General features: G+C 64.2%; 2 protein-coding genes across 2 annotated transcripts; one reads left to right on the forward strand and one right to left on the reverse strand.

The window, feature by feature from the left end:
* Positions 1-1830: 1830 nt before the first annotated feature.
* ANAPC2 (anaphase promoting complex subunit 2) lies at positions 1831-12464 on the reverse strand. The gene is made up of 13 exons (XM_059926109.1): positions 12301-12464; positions 11388-12010; positions 10295-10427; positions 9122-9296; positions 8833-8952; positions 8388-8505; positions 7528-7709; positions 7032-7173; positions 6593-6668; positions 6307-6510; positions 2698-2827; positions 2194-2429; positions 1831-2109 (listed from the first exon to the last, which is right to left on the reverse strand). The coding sequence occupies exons 1-13, from the start codon at positions 12409-12411 to the stop codon at positions 1897-1899; spliced, it is 2463 nt and encodes an 820-aa protein (XP_059782092.1). The 5' UTR covers positions 12412-12464; the 3' UTR covers positions 1831-1896.
* Positions 12465-12491: 27 nt separating this feature from the next.
* Positions 12492-14196, forward strand: SSNA1 (SS nuclear autoantigen 1). The gene is made up of 3 exons (XM_059926110.1): positions 12492-12631; positions 13109-13308; positions 13649-14196. The coding sequence occupies exons 1-3, from the start codon at positions 12580-12582 to the stop codon at positions 13754-13756; spliced, it is 360 nt and encodes a 119-aa protein (XP_059782093.1). The 5' UTR covers positions 12492-12579; the 3' UTR covers positions 13757-14196.
* Positions 14197-15097: the final 901 nt, after the last annotated feature.

Below are 15097 nucleotides of genomic sequence, written 5' to 3' on the forward strand. Positions count from 1 at the left end.
AGGTGTGTCCAGGCCCAGCGGCTGGCACTGCCACCCTGCCAGGCCAGTCCAGCAGGTCTGCATCCTGGTTAGGATGACGAAGGCATGCCCAGCCCAGTGCCAGGCAGGAAGTCCCTCTTCTTTTTTTCTTTAAGTGTCTTTATTACTTATTTATTTTATTTATTTCTGGCTGCGTTGGGTCTTTGCCGCCGTGCGCAGGCTTTCCCTAGTTCCAGTGAGCCGGGGCCACTCTTCGTCACAGTGCGGGGCCTTCTCATTTCGGCGGCTTCTCTTGTTGTGGCGCACAGGCTCTAGGCGCGCGGGCTTCAGTAGTTGTGGCTTGTGGGCCCTAGAGCACAGGCTCAGTAGTTGTGGCGCACGGGCTTAGTTGCTGCGTGGCATGTAGGATCTTCCCAGACCAGGGCTTGAACCCGTGTCCCCCGCATTGGCAGGCGGATTCTTAACCACTGCGCCACCAGGGAAGTCCCAAGCCCCTCTTGTGACCACAGTGCAGCCCGCCTTGGAGGGGCCAAGCAGGTGGAGCCCAAGGCGGGGACCCACTGGCCTGTCACTCCTCAAACTGCTAAGGCTATGCAGCTCATCTCTCCAAACCCCACAGCAAACACCACTCCGTGGAGCAAGAAGGAAAAGCCCTAGAGGGAGTTCCCGGGCAGTCTAGGGGTTAGGATTGCGGGCTTTCACTACTGTGGCCTGGGTTCAGTCCCTGGGTGGGGAACTGAGACCCCAGAAACTGCACGGCACAGCCAAGAAACAAAAAAAAGCAAAGCCCCAGAGCAGGACGGACACTAGGGCCCTCGAGCAGAACAGGCCAAAGAGAGGAGCGGGGGCACTGGGTGCAGACTGGTGAGGAGCCGCAGCGTGTGTGGGGGCAGCGGGCACGGCTCCAGGCCTGGGAATGCACCGCAGGGAGGGGCAGGGCAGTGGAGACGTTCGTTCCAAAGGGCCTTTGTTGCCGTGGGGACGGCGCCACCGGGCTCGATCAGTTCCCGCTGGACAAGTGAAGGTCTGGGCCACGGAGGCTGCGGCACCGAGTGCAGCTTTGAAGGCCTCGGGCCTGGCAGAGCTAACAGCCTCCCCGCCTCCTGGGACCTGGGAGCAAGGGCAGTGCGGGGCCCCCAGAGCTGGCCTCGGACAGGACCCTGTGCTCCGGACACAACAGCCCTGTGCCGCAGCTCTGGGGATGGCTGGACTCACTGGGCCCGGCATCTTGTGCTAGGAACATCGAGACCCCCAGGCGCTCCTGACCACACGCCTCGGGGCACGGAAAGAACTGGCCTTTCTGAAAGCACTCTTCCTTGGAAGCCCCCAGCACAGCAGCTGCCCGAGCCTAGGCGTGTCCCAGGCAGCACGTCACGCTGGAGACGCAAGAAGTTCTTGGCTTCACAGGGGCTGCCTGGCCACCCGCCCACCTCACGCATTCTGATGGAGCCCCCCGGGCCCCAGCAGCAGCCCTGGGGCTCTCAGCCCAGCATTTGGGCGCCAGACCCTCACGCCAGCAGAGAGAGGGGGACCCGAGGGCTTCTTTCAAAGGCCAGAGGGGTGAGGCTGGAGCTGGAGGTCCCTCAGGAGGGCGGCCCAGGAGGGCCCATCTCCCAGACAGCCCACCCCCAGTGAGCTCCTGCCCAAGCCACGAGTGACGGGGGCCTCTGTCAGCCACGGTGGCCCAGAGACACCACGTGCCAGGACTCCCGGCCTGGAGCCCGAACCCAGGTGTGCAGCTCCCCGCCGACTCCCGGGAGCCGGGCTCTGCCAGGCTCTGTTGGAGGCCGGTCTGGAGGGAGAGCCTGACCGCGTGTCCACGAAGCCCACAGAGCCAGCAGGACAGGGAGGGAGGGAGAACCGTCTGCTTTACTCTCATTGGGCGGGGGCGGGGCGGGGGCGGGGCCTGGCAGCGGCTCAGCCGCAGCTCTTGGGCAGGCGGTAGACGCCAGCGGAGTAGACGAGCTGCTGGTCGCGCACCTTCCTCTGCAGGAAGCCCTGGAGCTCCTGCAGGTCGATCTCGGCCAGCGCGGGGCCGGTGACCACGAACATGCGCAGCATGCTGTAGATGCGCTCCAGCGACAGGCTCTCCAGGTTGGTCAGCATGGCCTGGATGTACGTCCAGAAGAGCTGGGGGCACAGCGGCCGGGGGCCGGCGGTCAGGCCCCGCTCTGGGCGGCCCCCCCCGCCCCACCTGCCAGGCCCCGGGCGCACCAGCAGCTCCTCCTCCTTCTGGTCGGCCTGCGAGGCCATGCCCGAGTCGCTCTCGTCGTCGCTGTCGACGAGCACCATGCTGTCCCGGTCCTGGGGCCGCTCCTCCTCCACCACCGAGAAGGTGCCGGCCGGCTCCTCTCGCAGCACGCCCTGCTGCAGCCACACGGACACGCGCCGCCGCAGCAGCGCCACGGGCATCTTCACCACCTTGCTCAGCTCCTCCAGGGTCCAGCTGGCTGCGGGCAGGGCGGCCGAGCACACGGCATGCTGGGCGGGGCCGTGCCCCCGCAGCTCGTCGGCCCAGCTCAGCAGGACCGGCAGGACCCTCACGGCACAGCCAGGCCCCAGCGGGGGGACGGGGCTGGGGCGGGCAGGTGGGAAGGGCCTACTGCCCGCATGGCTCTGGGCCGCCGGGGTCCTGCCCACCCTCCACCCACCCTCCACCGGGGACAGAATGGTGCCCTCCCGGGAGGCGTGGCCAGAGCAGGGCAGCTGGGGGCTCACCTTGGTCCTGGAAGTACAGCAGGACCACCGCCTGCACAGGGGTCACCGCCACAGACAGGGTACGGTCGGCCAGCTCCACATCCATGGTCACCAGGCCCAAGGTGTGCTTCCAGCTGAGCGTCCGCATGGCCTGGGGAGGGCTGGGGTCAGCACAGGCCGCCCGGCGGGTCCGGCTGGACAAGGCTTTGCTACCTGGGACCGGGTGAGGAAGGGCTCCCTGACCTGCCCCCACCCTGGCGGGCAGCGACGGGACCAGCACACGGCGGGACTCCAGTCCCCTCCCCCTCAACCGGCACCCCCTAACAGCGAGGGCCCCTGTGCCTCTGAGAGAAACGTCCACGTCCTGGCCTCAGGACCTCAGAAAGTGACCTGACTTGGAAACCAGGCCTTTGCAGATGTCGTTAGGGAAGAAGAGGTCGTGCTGGAGCCCCGTGAACCCTAATCTAACTCAATCAGGGTCCTCACGGGAGGGCAGACGGTGTTCGAGGCTTCAGCGACACAGGCCCCCCTGGAGGCTGGAAGAGGCAGGAAGGACTCGCCCGCAGCCTCCAGAAGGCCCACACCTCCATCTCACACCCCGGCCTCCAGAGCCAAGAGAAGTTCCTGTTTCAGCACCTGGCGTGCGGTACTTTGCTACAGCCACCGTGGGACAGCGATACAGACTTCAGCCAGAGGGGAAGGTGCTGCCGTAGCAAATACCTTTTTAGAACACGTGGATGTGGCTGTGGTGTTGGGGGATGGGGGGGGGGGGCTGGGAAAGTTTTGAGCTGCATGCTCATAAAATCCTGGGTTGCCCTGGAGAGACTATTGGCAGAAACACAGACAGGAAAGGCCATTCCAGTGAGGCCTGCTGAAGCAAGGAACACATCACCGGAGATGGGAGGAAAGGCGACCCGTCACACGGCGGCAGAGACGTGCTCTGCTGGGTGGAAAGCAGAACTCGCGAGAGAGGAACCTAGACGTTAGGTTGAGATTTCCAAGCAAAGTATGGAAGGTGCAGCCTGCTTTCTCCTCACCGCTTGTAGTGACTTGAGAGGGAAAACCGAGGAAGGACCTGGTGAGCAGAAAGGAGCCAGCAGCACTCGGGGGTTTGCACACCTGGCCGTGGGCTCTGCAGACAGAGCCCGTATGGCCCTAGAGGTGACCTGTGTCAAGATGGCACCAACCAGCAGTGCCCAGGAGCCAGGACAGAGAGGGTCCAGGAGAGGTGTGAGAGCCCCCAGGCCCACGGACTGGACGCCGAGAACTGCATGCAGGCCATCAAGGTTCCTGAGAATTTAATAGCAGTGGAACCAAGGCCAGCCTGGGTGGAAAGGGAGGGACGGCCAAAGGAGAGCATGACTCTTGAGGGCAGGGCCGTGATGCAGAGGCCTGGCCTGGCAGGGTGGGGCTGCCCCCCAGGGCAGAGAAGACTGGCATCCAGCCAAATGGAGGAGAACTTCCTCCAGTGGATTTCAGACTTGCTTAGGGTCTGGGAACCCTCCCTTCCTTCCAGTATCTCCCTTTTGGAGGGCAGGTGTCTGCCCAACGCCTGTCCCACCACTGGACTTTGGAAGCAGAGAGATATTTATTCACAGGTTTACAGCTGAAGGAGGATCGTGCCCCAGCTCTCACCCTGACCTGACTTAGAGATCTGGGACTTTGAGTTGGTGCCAGAATGGTTAAGACTTTGGGGACGGCAGACGTGGCTAAATGTATCTTGCACGTGAGAAGAACGTGAATTTGGGGGGCCAGAGAGTAGACTCTCACAGGTTGAACTGTGACCTCCACAAATGATGTTAAAGTCCTCACCCCCAGTGCCTCAGAATGTAACCCTATTTGCCAGTCGGGTCACTACAGATGCAGCTAGTTAAGATGAGGTCACACTGGCGTGGGGGGCCCTAAATCCAGTATGACTGGTATCCCCATAAGAGGAGAATTTGGACACAGAGACACCGGGAGAGGCTGTGGGGCACGGTGCACGGGTCAGAGTGACGCCTCTACAAGCCAAGCAACATCTGGAGCCCCAGCAGCTGGAAGAGGCAAGAGGATCCTCCCCTGGAGCCTTTGGAGGGAGCGCGGCCCTGCCCATACCTTGGCTTTGAACTTCTGGCTGCCAGAACTGAGACAATAAGTTTCTGGTGCATCGATGGTCCCTGTCTGGAGTACTTTGTTAGGGCCGCCCCGGGGGACACTGGTCACTCTGAGCTAAGCGCTGCTCTAAGTCCTTCTTCACGCCCCCAGCTCTGAAGGGGGGCGACAGCTAACCTCTCTACAGCGGGCAGCTGGCCAAGCTCATAACCACGCACTCTGGCTCCAAGGCCGTGACCTTTACCACCACTCCAGCCTGCAGCGGGCACACGCGAGGCCCAGCAGCAGATGGCACAGGCACGGCCACCCCCACGTGTCCAGCGCAGTCCTCGGGCCAGGAGCCCGGCTGGCGGGAGGCAGAGGCACCGTGGCCACGGGCCTGACCTCTTGGCACAGACCGGGGGCCTGCCCGGCCGCTCCAGCGCTGTCACGCCGGGTACACGGGCCTGAGAAGGAGGACATGCCTGAGCCACCCCCAGGCCCCGGGGGGGACTCCGGAGGAAGCCGGCGGGGCCTCTCCAGGCAGGCGAGCTGCGGCGCAGAGGCCAGCAGGGCAGCCAGAGCGGCAGGGGAGGGCGCCGAGCACACGGGCGGTCCACGTGGACGTCCTCCACCGGGGAGGGCCCCACAGAGCAAGCGCCACCCCCCACGCAGGGGCAGGAAAGGTCCCGGCTGGGCCCCACCTGCCGCCCTCCTGGGGCTCTGTCCTGAGGGCTCCCACCTCCAGGGGTGTCCCAGGTCCCTCCAGGGCTCAGGGTCTGCACCCTGGACACCTGCGGCCCTGTCCTCTGCTTGGGTGCCTGGCGTCTCCTCCAGCCGGTGGCCTCTCAGGCCCCACACCCCACTCATCAGACTGAACGCCCCAGAACCCACTTCTCCACCTGTCCCCTGAAACCTGGGACAGGTGTCCCAACTCCCTCCTCTCTCCCAACACGGCTCCTCTGAACCAGCACCTGGAAGAAGGGTCCTCCGTGCCACGGACCCTTGCCCACGCCAGGCTCCACCTGCCCACACCTCTCACCTGGACTCCCAACGCCAGGACTGGAGGGGACGAGCGATAAACTCTGCCAATCGGCCACTCCTGGCCCCCGGCCTCCTGACCAGCCCACACACCCGCTTCTCCTTGCCGAGCCCTGTGGCCCCAGGGACCTGACAGCAGACAGCATGGTCTGGGTCCTCCAGACAGCAGCTTCCAGGGAAACAAGCCAGGGAGGGGCAGGATGGCGGAAGATCATAGAGGTCAAACACCTCAAAAGCAACCTGGAGACTCCCTAGAGACGCGCATGGAGGAGACACAGCCCCCGACTCCCCCTGGGGCGATCACTGCAGCCCAGCCCCTGGTTCTGAGGCCAAGAGGGTGGACGGTGGAAGAGGCAGCCCAGGGGCACGCCCACTCCCAGCGCCTTGGGGGCACAGGAGGGCGTGCAGAGAGTGTGCACACCTGCACAGCCAGGCTGCCAGGAGGGGAGGGGAGGGCGCTGAGCGCAGGGCACAGACGCGGAGGGACTCGTCCGAGGTGCCCCGGCGGCGCGGCCATACCTTCAGCTTCTCGTACTTCCTGCAGTAGACCTCCAGGGCCTCCCTGACGTCCTCGGGAACCTCCAGCTTCTCATCCTTGAAGGGCGGCCAGAACTCGCTGGAGAGGATGACGGCGTAGACCCCAAACGGCGGCTGCTCCTCTGCGGGCCGCTTCTCGTCCTCCTCGCGGATGTTGGCATTGATGCGGCGCGAGTCTGCCATGTCCTGCGGGGGAGACGGGGCCTCCTGAAGGTCCGGACTGGCAGGGGTAGGGGCCAGGCGGTGGCGGGGAGCCCCAGGCACCTACCTTGAGCATGACCTCGCAGAAGTGCATCGGGGCCTCGCCAAAGCGCAGCTTCAGCAGCTCCACGTTGCGGATCTCCCTGGAAGGACGCATCTCTGAGGGCTGTGGTGTGCCCCCGCCCCAACTGGCACCTGCAGAGCGACACTGCCCCCCCAACCCCCTCCCCGGAGCAGGGACGCCCCCAGCCCAGGAGGAGAGGTGGGAGCCCTGTGCCCACTCCACCCCAGGAGGCCCGGAAGCCCTGGGACCTACCGCCCCAGGCTCCTTGGCTGCCCCCAGGCGCCCTCTCCCCCGGGGGGCAGAGGCCAAGCACAGGTCAGTCCCCACCCAGCCTCAGGGACCCAGCGCATCCCCGACGCGCACCAGGGCTAATGGAGAGCAGCCACTGTGAGTGAAGGCCACGCCTCCCTGGGGACCCGGAGTGGCACCTCACACGCCTCACCGCTCGGGGCTGAAGCTGAACTGGTGCAGCAGGCGGTCGGCCAGCAGCGAGCGGTACTCGTTGATGAAGAGGTCCTTGCTGCCGTAGATGCTGACCAGCAGGCTGATGATGTCCGAGGAGCGCCGCTTAGAGCTGGACTTCCCTGCACGGCACGGGCACCACCGGCGCCTCTCAGAGACGGAGGCGGCACAGACGGTGCCAGGCGGCTCCTGCCCGGCCAAGCCCATGAGGTGGGGATGCCGAAAACCCACTCCTTCTCCAGCTGAAGCAGCAGAAGCAGGTGGGGCAGGCAGGGCACCACCCCCCCACGGGTCTGGACGGGGACGCCACCCAAGCCAGGTGAAGAACCCTGGGGAACCAGGCGGGGTTACACTCTGACCATGGATCCCCTCGAGCTCCAGAGCCCACATGGCAACAAACTGGAGACCAGAGCGCCTGCCCGACTGGACCACCCCCCGAAATCCAGAGCCTGGCAGCAGGGCCGGCAGGCGCTGACCTGGATCCGCGTCCACAGGGTCGGGGACCCAGTCCTCTGGCTCGCCCGAGTCATCCTCGCTGTCCTGGCCGGTCTCCAGGCTTGCCGGGTCCGTCTTGGACAGCTCAACAGCCAAGTCCCCCGTCCCATCCGAGTCCCCGGTCAGCCCTGCCACGATCTGCCGCACCGTGTCCTCCCGCGTCCTGCCAGGCAAGAGCCCCTCACCGCCTGTCCCACCTGAACACGGGACCCCACCTGACCCGTGCAGCCAGGGCCGTCAGTCACGTGCTAAAGACAAGCCCATGAGACTCCCTCCCCCGCCCCGCCACCCCTAACACTAAAAAGCTATCATTTTCTAGGAGTAGAGCTGAGATGACGAGACAGACCCAAGGCCAGGCCACGCATGGCCAGGAGGCAGCAGGCCTGAGTTAGGGCAGCTCCAGACGCTGCCCGGCCCCATGCCCGAGCCTCCACCGTGCCCTTCGGCGTTTCTGGGTGGCTGTGCATGGCGCCTGCTCAAACACATTCCCCGGCAGACAGCCCGAGAGGCTCTGCTCCTCGTGGTAGAAGGCCAGCGACACAAGGCCCGACCCTTCCCGCCAGCCCTGGGGCCAGGCTGGCACGAGGCAAAGCTGAGCAGGGGCGCCTGTCCGTGCTGGTGTGGGCCCCCGGCCTGCACACGGGCCTGGTGACCCTGGGCTACAGGCGTGGGAAGCAGCACTGTCAGAAGGAAGGAGCCCAGCCCGGGAGGGGAGATAGAGCATCCCCGGCTCCCCAAGGACCACACCCCTCCGGCTCCAGCAAGACCCACGGGGAGTGCAGCTGCACGAGTTGGGCCAGGAGCTCTGAGCAGCTTCCTGGAGTCGGCCCCTGGTGCTCACCTCAGGTAGCGGCGAATGGGCTCACAGGCCACCTCCAGGACAACCATGGAGGGATCCAGCACACGCAGCGCCTTGATGGCGGAGATGTACAGGGTGATGATGTCGCACGTATTCACGCCTACGGCCGGGATGGGAGAGCTCTGTCCCAGAAGGGCCCAGGCAACACAGGGCCGCGCAGGCAGCCACCCGAGTCAGGTGACCTGCAGGTCCCACCTCACCCCCAGGAGACCCGCGTGATCTGCAGGGAGCTGTTTCCTCCCCTACCCCTGCGCTCACTTGCTTTCTCCCCTTGCAAAGTGGGGTCTGTTCTAAAGGGACCGGGCGCTGCCCCTGCCCCCGAAGAACCACACAAAACTGCCTCTTAGCCCACTCCCTCCACAGGCCCCAGGCCTGGGCTTCCAGATCCGGGCCCCGAGGGTGAATGGCGGGTGGGCCTCGGCAGCACCTGGGTGGAGGAGTCGTGTCTCCAGGGCAGCCTTGAGGGACACAAGAAGCTGCGGCCTCTGGTCGGTCCTCTCCAGGCAGTACTTGAGGTCTTCCACGGCCGGCCGGGAGTCCGGGAAGTCTGCAGGGAGAGGCCGGTCCTGGCACGTGCACACGTGGCGAGCACACACTGTGTGCGAGAGGCCTGGCTCTGCTCGAGACACCGCGGTCCCAGATGTGCCCGCCGCCCCACCCTCAATGAGCCGAAGGGCAGAGGCACAGGAAGATGGCTCCCTGGCAGGTGGGCCGACCTCGGATGATGCTGAAGAGCTCCTCGATGCGCAGGCTGGCGTAGATGCGATAGAAGAACCTCTGCACGTGGCAGCGCCACCGGCGCAGGCTGCTCCCGGCCTCTGGGGACGCAGGCCTGCTGGGGCCGTCCTGCAGGAACACCTTGCCCAGCCAGCCGACCACCCTCTCAATCCACTGTCGGGAGGACACAGGTGTGGGACTCTGGGGGCCACGCCCAGAGCAGAGACGAGGAGAAGCCACACAGCTGCCCGCCCCGCTGGCTGGGCCCTGGGAGCCCCCAAGGCCACCTACTCTGGAGACCAGGAGCACATTAAATTCAGCAGGACGAGGGACCCAAAGGAGGCCTCCCAGGGCCTCCATCAACACACACCCAGGCCCCTTCCACGCACACCAGCACCCGTGCTCATCCCCAGCAACAGTGGCTCTGACACAGGGCGCTACGTCTGAGCGGATGGACACACCCTGGGGGTCCCATGCACAACGAGACCCCCCCCAAGCACAACCCACAGCACCTAGCGGGAACACTTCCGAGCCCGTGCACGTTAAATCCACAGGACACCCCACCACGTGGACCCGAGCGCGTACATGTCTTCCCACCGCCGCCCAGCCACCGGCAAGACCACCTGGACGATGTGCCGCCTAGGGACGGCACAGCTACCCGCCAGACCTCCAGCTTCACGCCACCCCCCCCCGCCCCCCGTGGCAGGGACGCTTGCTTTGAACACCACCCCTCACCCGCACAGCTTACCTGCATCCTCAGGAGATAGATAGCAGGGCAGTGGAGGGGAACAGGTGGGAAGTGGGAGCAGGCTGAGGCCCCCCGTGGTTGGGCGCAGCTCTTCCTCAACTCTGTGCAGCCCAGAGCAGATCCCAGACCATGCCCCAATAGTGTGGATGCCCCCGACGCCCCCCACTGGGACACCCCAGACCTTGGCGTGGCCTCCAGCCACGTGACCCTGCGCAAACCTCGCTAAGCCTGTCACAGGCTCTTCCTTGCTATCACCAGGATGGGCCCAGAACGACTGGCCTCCACCCAGCACCAAGACGACTTCAATCACCAGCAACGTCCTGATGCACCCGGCTCTCCACGCTCTGGCTGTTTCTAAAGCCGAGGTGTCAGTTTTGCCAGAAACCTCTAGTCCACAAGGACACAACCCGTGGGGGGTCCTCACCTTGTGGAACTCACGCAGGAAGGAGCGCTCGTACTCGCCCCGGCAGCGGTCCTCCATCCTCTCCCGGGTCACTTGGTGCAGGGTGGTGGTCACAGCCTCGGCACTGACCCGCTCCAGCAGACTAAGCCTGTGTCTGGAGAAGAGCCCTGCCCATGGAGAATGCAGAGCACACGCACGCGTGCCCAACCCCACCCCAGCACGTGCCTCCCACAGCTCTCCCGTCGGGGGCACAACTGCACCAGAGGCTTCGAGGAAAAGCTGCTGCGAAAACAAGCACTGGCCAGTGACCACCCGCCCTCTCCAGCTGGCCTCTCTGCCCAGGCCGGGACACTGGCCTTCCCCACGTGATCAACGTGTCTGGCTACTGGGGCCAAGACTCATCTCCCAGAAATGGCCCTGAGACAACAGCTACATACGTCACTACCCTGGTCCCACAAACACAGATACAGCTGTCTGTGCTCCTTGGTGCAGATGCCGATCTATAAGGACAAAGACTCCTGAGAGAACGAAGCTTCTGTGAATCAGGCCACACCCTCAGTCCAGCTAAGAGACTCTCTAACAGCTACACTGCTACCAGTTCACTCAAAGTGACAAAGTCATCATAAGTAGCCACAGAGAGTGGAGGAACCACATAACAGGGCCTGGCTCTAACAACAAGATCCTTCCCTCCTCGAGAGACCAGAAGGGCAATCAGTTTGCCCAGCACGTTGGTCTAACCTCTGACTTGCTCTAGAGAGAAGAAAAAATAGTCGCACCTTTTGCAACCATAGGATAAACATCGTTCCTCTCCTGAGAACCTACAAACAGCACAGCAAAATTCTGCACAGCCCAGGAAATTCAGAATCACGTGGAATCTTAGCATAAGCAAAGCGTGAAATCCTGAGCTAGGGCGAATGACAGGTGCACCTGTGTCCAGGGCGAAAGGTATAAACTCACAACACACGGATCCTGGGGACCCTCTCTTTGGCTACCAGGACAGGTGGCAGAGACCCCCAGCCAGCTCAGCAGCTCTCTGCAGGGGCCAGCTGGACCCAGAGGGGCAAGCAGGAGCCAGGAGGAACAGGGGCACGGCCACGCAGGCACGAGTACTCACAGGACTTGGCTGAGCTGGTGGAACTGCTCCAGCGCCTGGCGGCACCAGCACTGCTGCTTGTCACTGCCACATCCCGCACAGAGTGGGCTCTGCAGAAGGCGGTAGTACCGGCGGCGGGCGTATCTGCTGTCCAATTCCCCCTCCAGTTCGGGGTCGGTTCCTCCTTCTCCTTTTCTCTTACTCTGCATGTAAACTCTCAAGAAGCGCCCATAGAGGCGCTGGATCATCTCCTGAAAAGTTCTGGGAGTGGAAAAGAACAAGACGCCCCGCAATGTGGTATGAACCTTTTCCCGAAGCCCCTGAGCTCCGGTGCCCATAAGCAAGCCCAGGCGAGTCCATTTCTCCAGGAGCTCTAGACTACGCAGGTAGGGATCCAGGCGGCTCTCCAGGAGCCCGAAAGCATCGAGGAGCAGCAGAAGGCACTGGGGCTCGTCTGCACAGTTCTCACGTTGGGAGACGGCATTCCAGAACTCGAGGGATATGTTAGCCTGCAGGTCGTTCTGCAGCACCTCTGCGAACCACTCCTCCAGGACCGAGTGCAGACCGTGGCCCCTGAGAACCTCCACCGCCGCCCGGAGCTCCTCCTCCTTTGGAGGGACCGCACCGCTGGTCCGGGAGGATGCCTGGAGTACAGAAAACTGTAAGAAGAGAACACAGCGCAAAGGTGGAGAGAGCGGTGACAGACGTAGAGAGACAAGAAAGGGACAAAGCGCAGGGGAGCCTACGGAAACCCCGCTGCCCTTCGTCGCACGGATGCAGGGCCCACGCTTAGAGACAGGCTGTAGAACAAGAAAGGACTCTGGGGGAAACAAGCTGGACAGAAGCGGGCGGAGAGAGCCGTATGAACCCGAGAGTGGACGCGCAGGGTCCTGGGAACCCCGCACGGGCCCGCCGCCCTCTTCTCGGGCCTCACCAGTCCCAGAGCAGCCGGCGGCACCAGTCCGGTGCTCACGGTATTCCAGGCCACCAGCAGCTCTTGGGCAGGTCCGGGGTCATTGTGCGCCGCCGCTTCCGCCGCCGCCATCTGCGCCCACCAGCTCCTAGAGCCGCTGGCGCGGCGCGCGGCGATGACGCAAACGAGAGGCGCGCGGCGGTGACGTGCGCCGTGGACACGCCGTGTGTAGGCAGTACGCAGGCGCGGGCCCCGATGCGGTAACGGCGGTTGGAGAGGCCGGGACCCCGGGCGGCGACCATGACCCAGCAGGGCGCGGCGCTGCAGAACTACAACAACGAGCTGGTCAAATGTGAGCGGCCGAGCGGTGGGGCCCGCCGGGCAGGCTGGGAGGGCGTGGGTCTCGCCGGCCTGCGGTCGCGGGCAGTAGCTGGCCCGCAGCGCGCGGCCGAGCGTGTTGTACGGTCCGTGCGCGGCTGTCCGGGCCGGGGCGGCGCGGACGCCGTGCGGACCTGCCCAGCGCACAGCCGCGGTGTGGCTCGCCCCGAGGGCTAGGTATCTGTGGAGTGAGCAGAGGACGATGGGCTTGAGTACGCACGGCCTCCCGGCCTCATGCCTCGAGCCTCGCGCGGTGCTTTCTTTAAACTCTGAGACTCCTCGGACGCAGGACATTGGCCTGGCTCGGGCGAAAGGTGGCCCATCCGGCACCCGGGTCCTCCACTATCCACTAGCCTTCTCTCCTCCAGAGCAGGGGGCTCCAGAGCTGGAGGGGCGGTGCTGTCCTTCCTGCCCCGGGCCCACCGCGCCTGTCTCTCTCGGCCCACCCTAGGCATCGAGGAGCTGTGTCAGAAGCGGGAAGAGTTGTGCCGGCAGATCCAGCAGGAAGAGGAGGAGAAGCAGCGGCTGCAGAATGAGGTGAGGCAGCTGACAGAGAAGCTGGCCCGAGTCAACGAGAACCTGGCTCGCAAGATAGCCTCTCGGAATGAGTTCGATCGGACCATCGCGGAGACGGAGGCTGCCTACCTCAAGGTGGGGCTCGGGGGCCCGCGTGCTGGGCCGAGCCCTCCAAGGCTTTCTGGCCCAGGGGTGCCTAGACAGGCTGTAGGCCCCCCGTGGAGTGACAATACGGCGCTCAGAGTGACCTGGGTTGTTGGCACCATGCTCATCAACCCGCATAGCGGGTTCCGGACTGTGAGCGGCAGAGCAGCGGCAGGAGCCAGAGCCGACCTCGGCCTGGCTTCCCCGGGTGCGAGGAAGGGGCTTTGGGCCAGACTCAGGGGAGAAGGGCCCTGGCCCGGGAGGGGGGCTGGGCTGTGGGAGCTTTCCAACAGGAGGAGCAGTGCTAACCGGCTGGTGTCTCTGTTCGCAGATCTTGGAGAGCTCGCAGACTCTGCTTAGTGTCCTGAAGAGGGAAGCGGGGAACCTGACCAAGGCCGCAGCCCCCGAGCAGAGGAGCAGCGGAGGCAAGGACAGCTGACGAGGCCACAGGCGGAGGGCCTGCCTCCACTGCGCCCCCTCTACGGCTCAGTCCCCGGCAAGTCTGTCTTCAAAGCATCTTTATCCTTCACGGCAGCAGCTTTTTCCTCTTGTTGTCTTTGGTGCCGAGAGAGGCAACCGCCAACCTTCACTGGCTCTGGGTGACAGGAAAGACCTGAGCGTAGCCCACCAGGTGGGGTTCCTGGCTCTGAGCTCACGCAGGCGCTGGGGAGGGCAGCTCTACTCAGGGTCCCACTGAGGCCTCCACACCAGCCTGGGGCTGCGGGCAAGGCCCGCCTCTGGTCTCAGCACCTTGGGAGTCCTGTCACCCCTCCCTCGCCCCGCAGGTGCCCAGGCAAGTGGGGCAGGGGCTGGGCCCCTGTTTCACCTCAGAGCTTGCCTGGGGCCTGTGACTGTCAGTAAAGACTGTTTTTGTAAAGATCCACGTCAGCCTGCTGCCTGTGTCAGGAGTGTTCGGCTGCCGGGCCCCCCTAGAGTCAAAATACGAATCCTTGCCCAGTTGTAATACGGCTCCTCCGTGAAGGGATGGCTTTCCCTGTGACCGGCCTTGCGTTCAGAGCTAAGGGTGCTCCTAAGCATTTCGTGTGACCCCCGTCACCCACCTCTCCCATCAGGGCCACTGGTCCTGGTTTCTAGCATAAGGCCTGGCCCAAGGAGATGCTCTTCCTGTGCTCAGGTCCCCTGGGAACGGCTGCACCCCAGCTCAGTGATTCCAGATTCTGCCAGACAGCAGCACCCCTGCTCCCAGTCTCTGGTCACAGGCCAGTCTCCCATGCAGCCCAGGGCCCTGCCTTCCATCCCGAGTCCTCCTTGGGTCCATCTGTCTTGGCCTGTCAGCCCCCATGGGGTCCCTGCAATTGCTGTCCGTGGGGGATGGGGGGTTGGGAAGCATGTGTTGATTGAGAAGGTCTGCAGAAACCTGGGCCCACCATTCCCAAGAAAACGCCTTCCTCCCTCCCAAGCCTGGCCAGGTGGCATTTCCCGTGGGCTTGATGCTCCAAGAGGAAAAGACTTGCATCTGATGCCAGGATTGTGAACGGCCTGTCTCGGCACAGGCAGTCAGCCCAGCCGGGAGCCGCTCCCTAGTGGGCAGCTCTGTCTTCTGTCACCTTTCCAGATCCATCAGCTCTCCCTGCTGACATTACCCCAGGGGAGTGGTCTGCCTGCCACAGCCTTCCTGCAGGCCCCTGTGGGTCAGGGAACCTTCCAATCCAAACAGGAGGCAAGATCCCTGAGGCTCTGCCCACCACCTGCCCTGCACTTCGTCCACCCCCAGGCTCTGGCCCTTCAGGGAAACCACTTTGGACCTGATAGCTGCAGC

This window comes from Balaenoptera ricei, chromosome 6 (genome assembly GCF_028023285.1).
Source record: "Balaenoptera ricei isolate mBalRic1 chromosome 6, mBalRic1.hap2, whole genome shotgun sequence".
Classification (NCBI taxonomy): domain Eukaryota; kingdom Metazoa; phylum Chordata; class Mammalia; order Artiodactyla; family Balaenopteridae; genus Balaenoptera; species Balaenoptera ricei.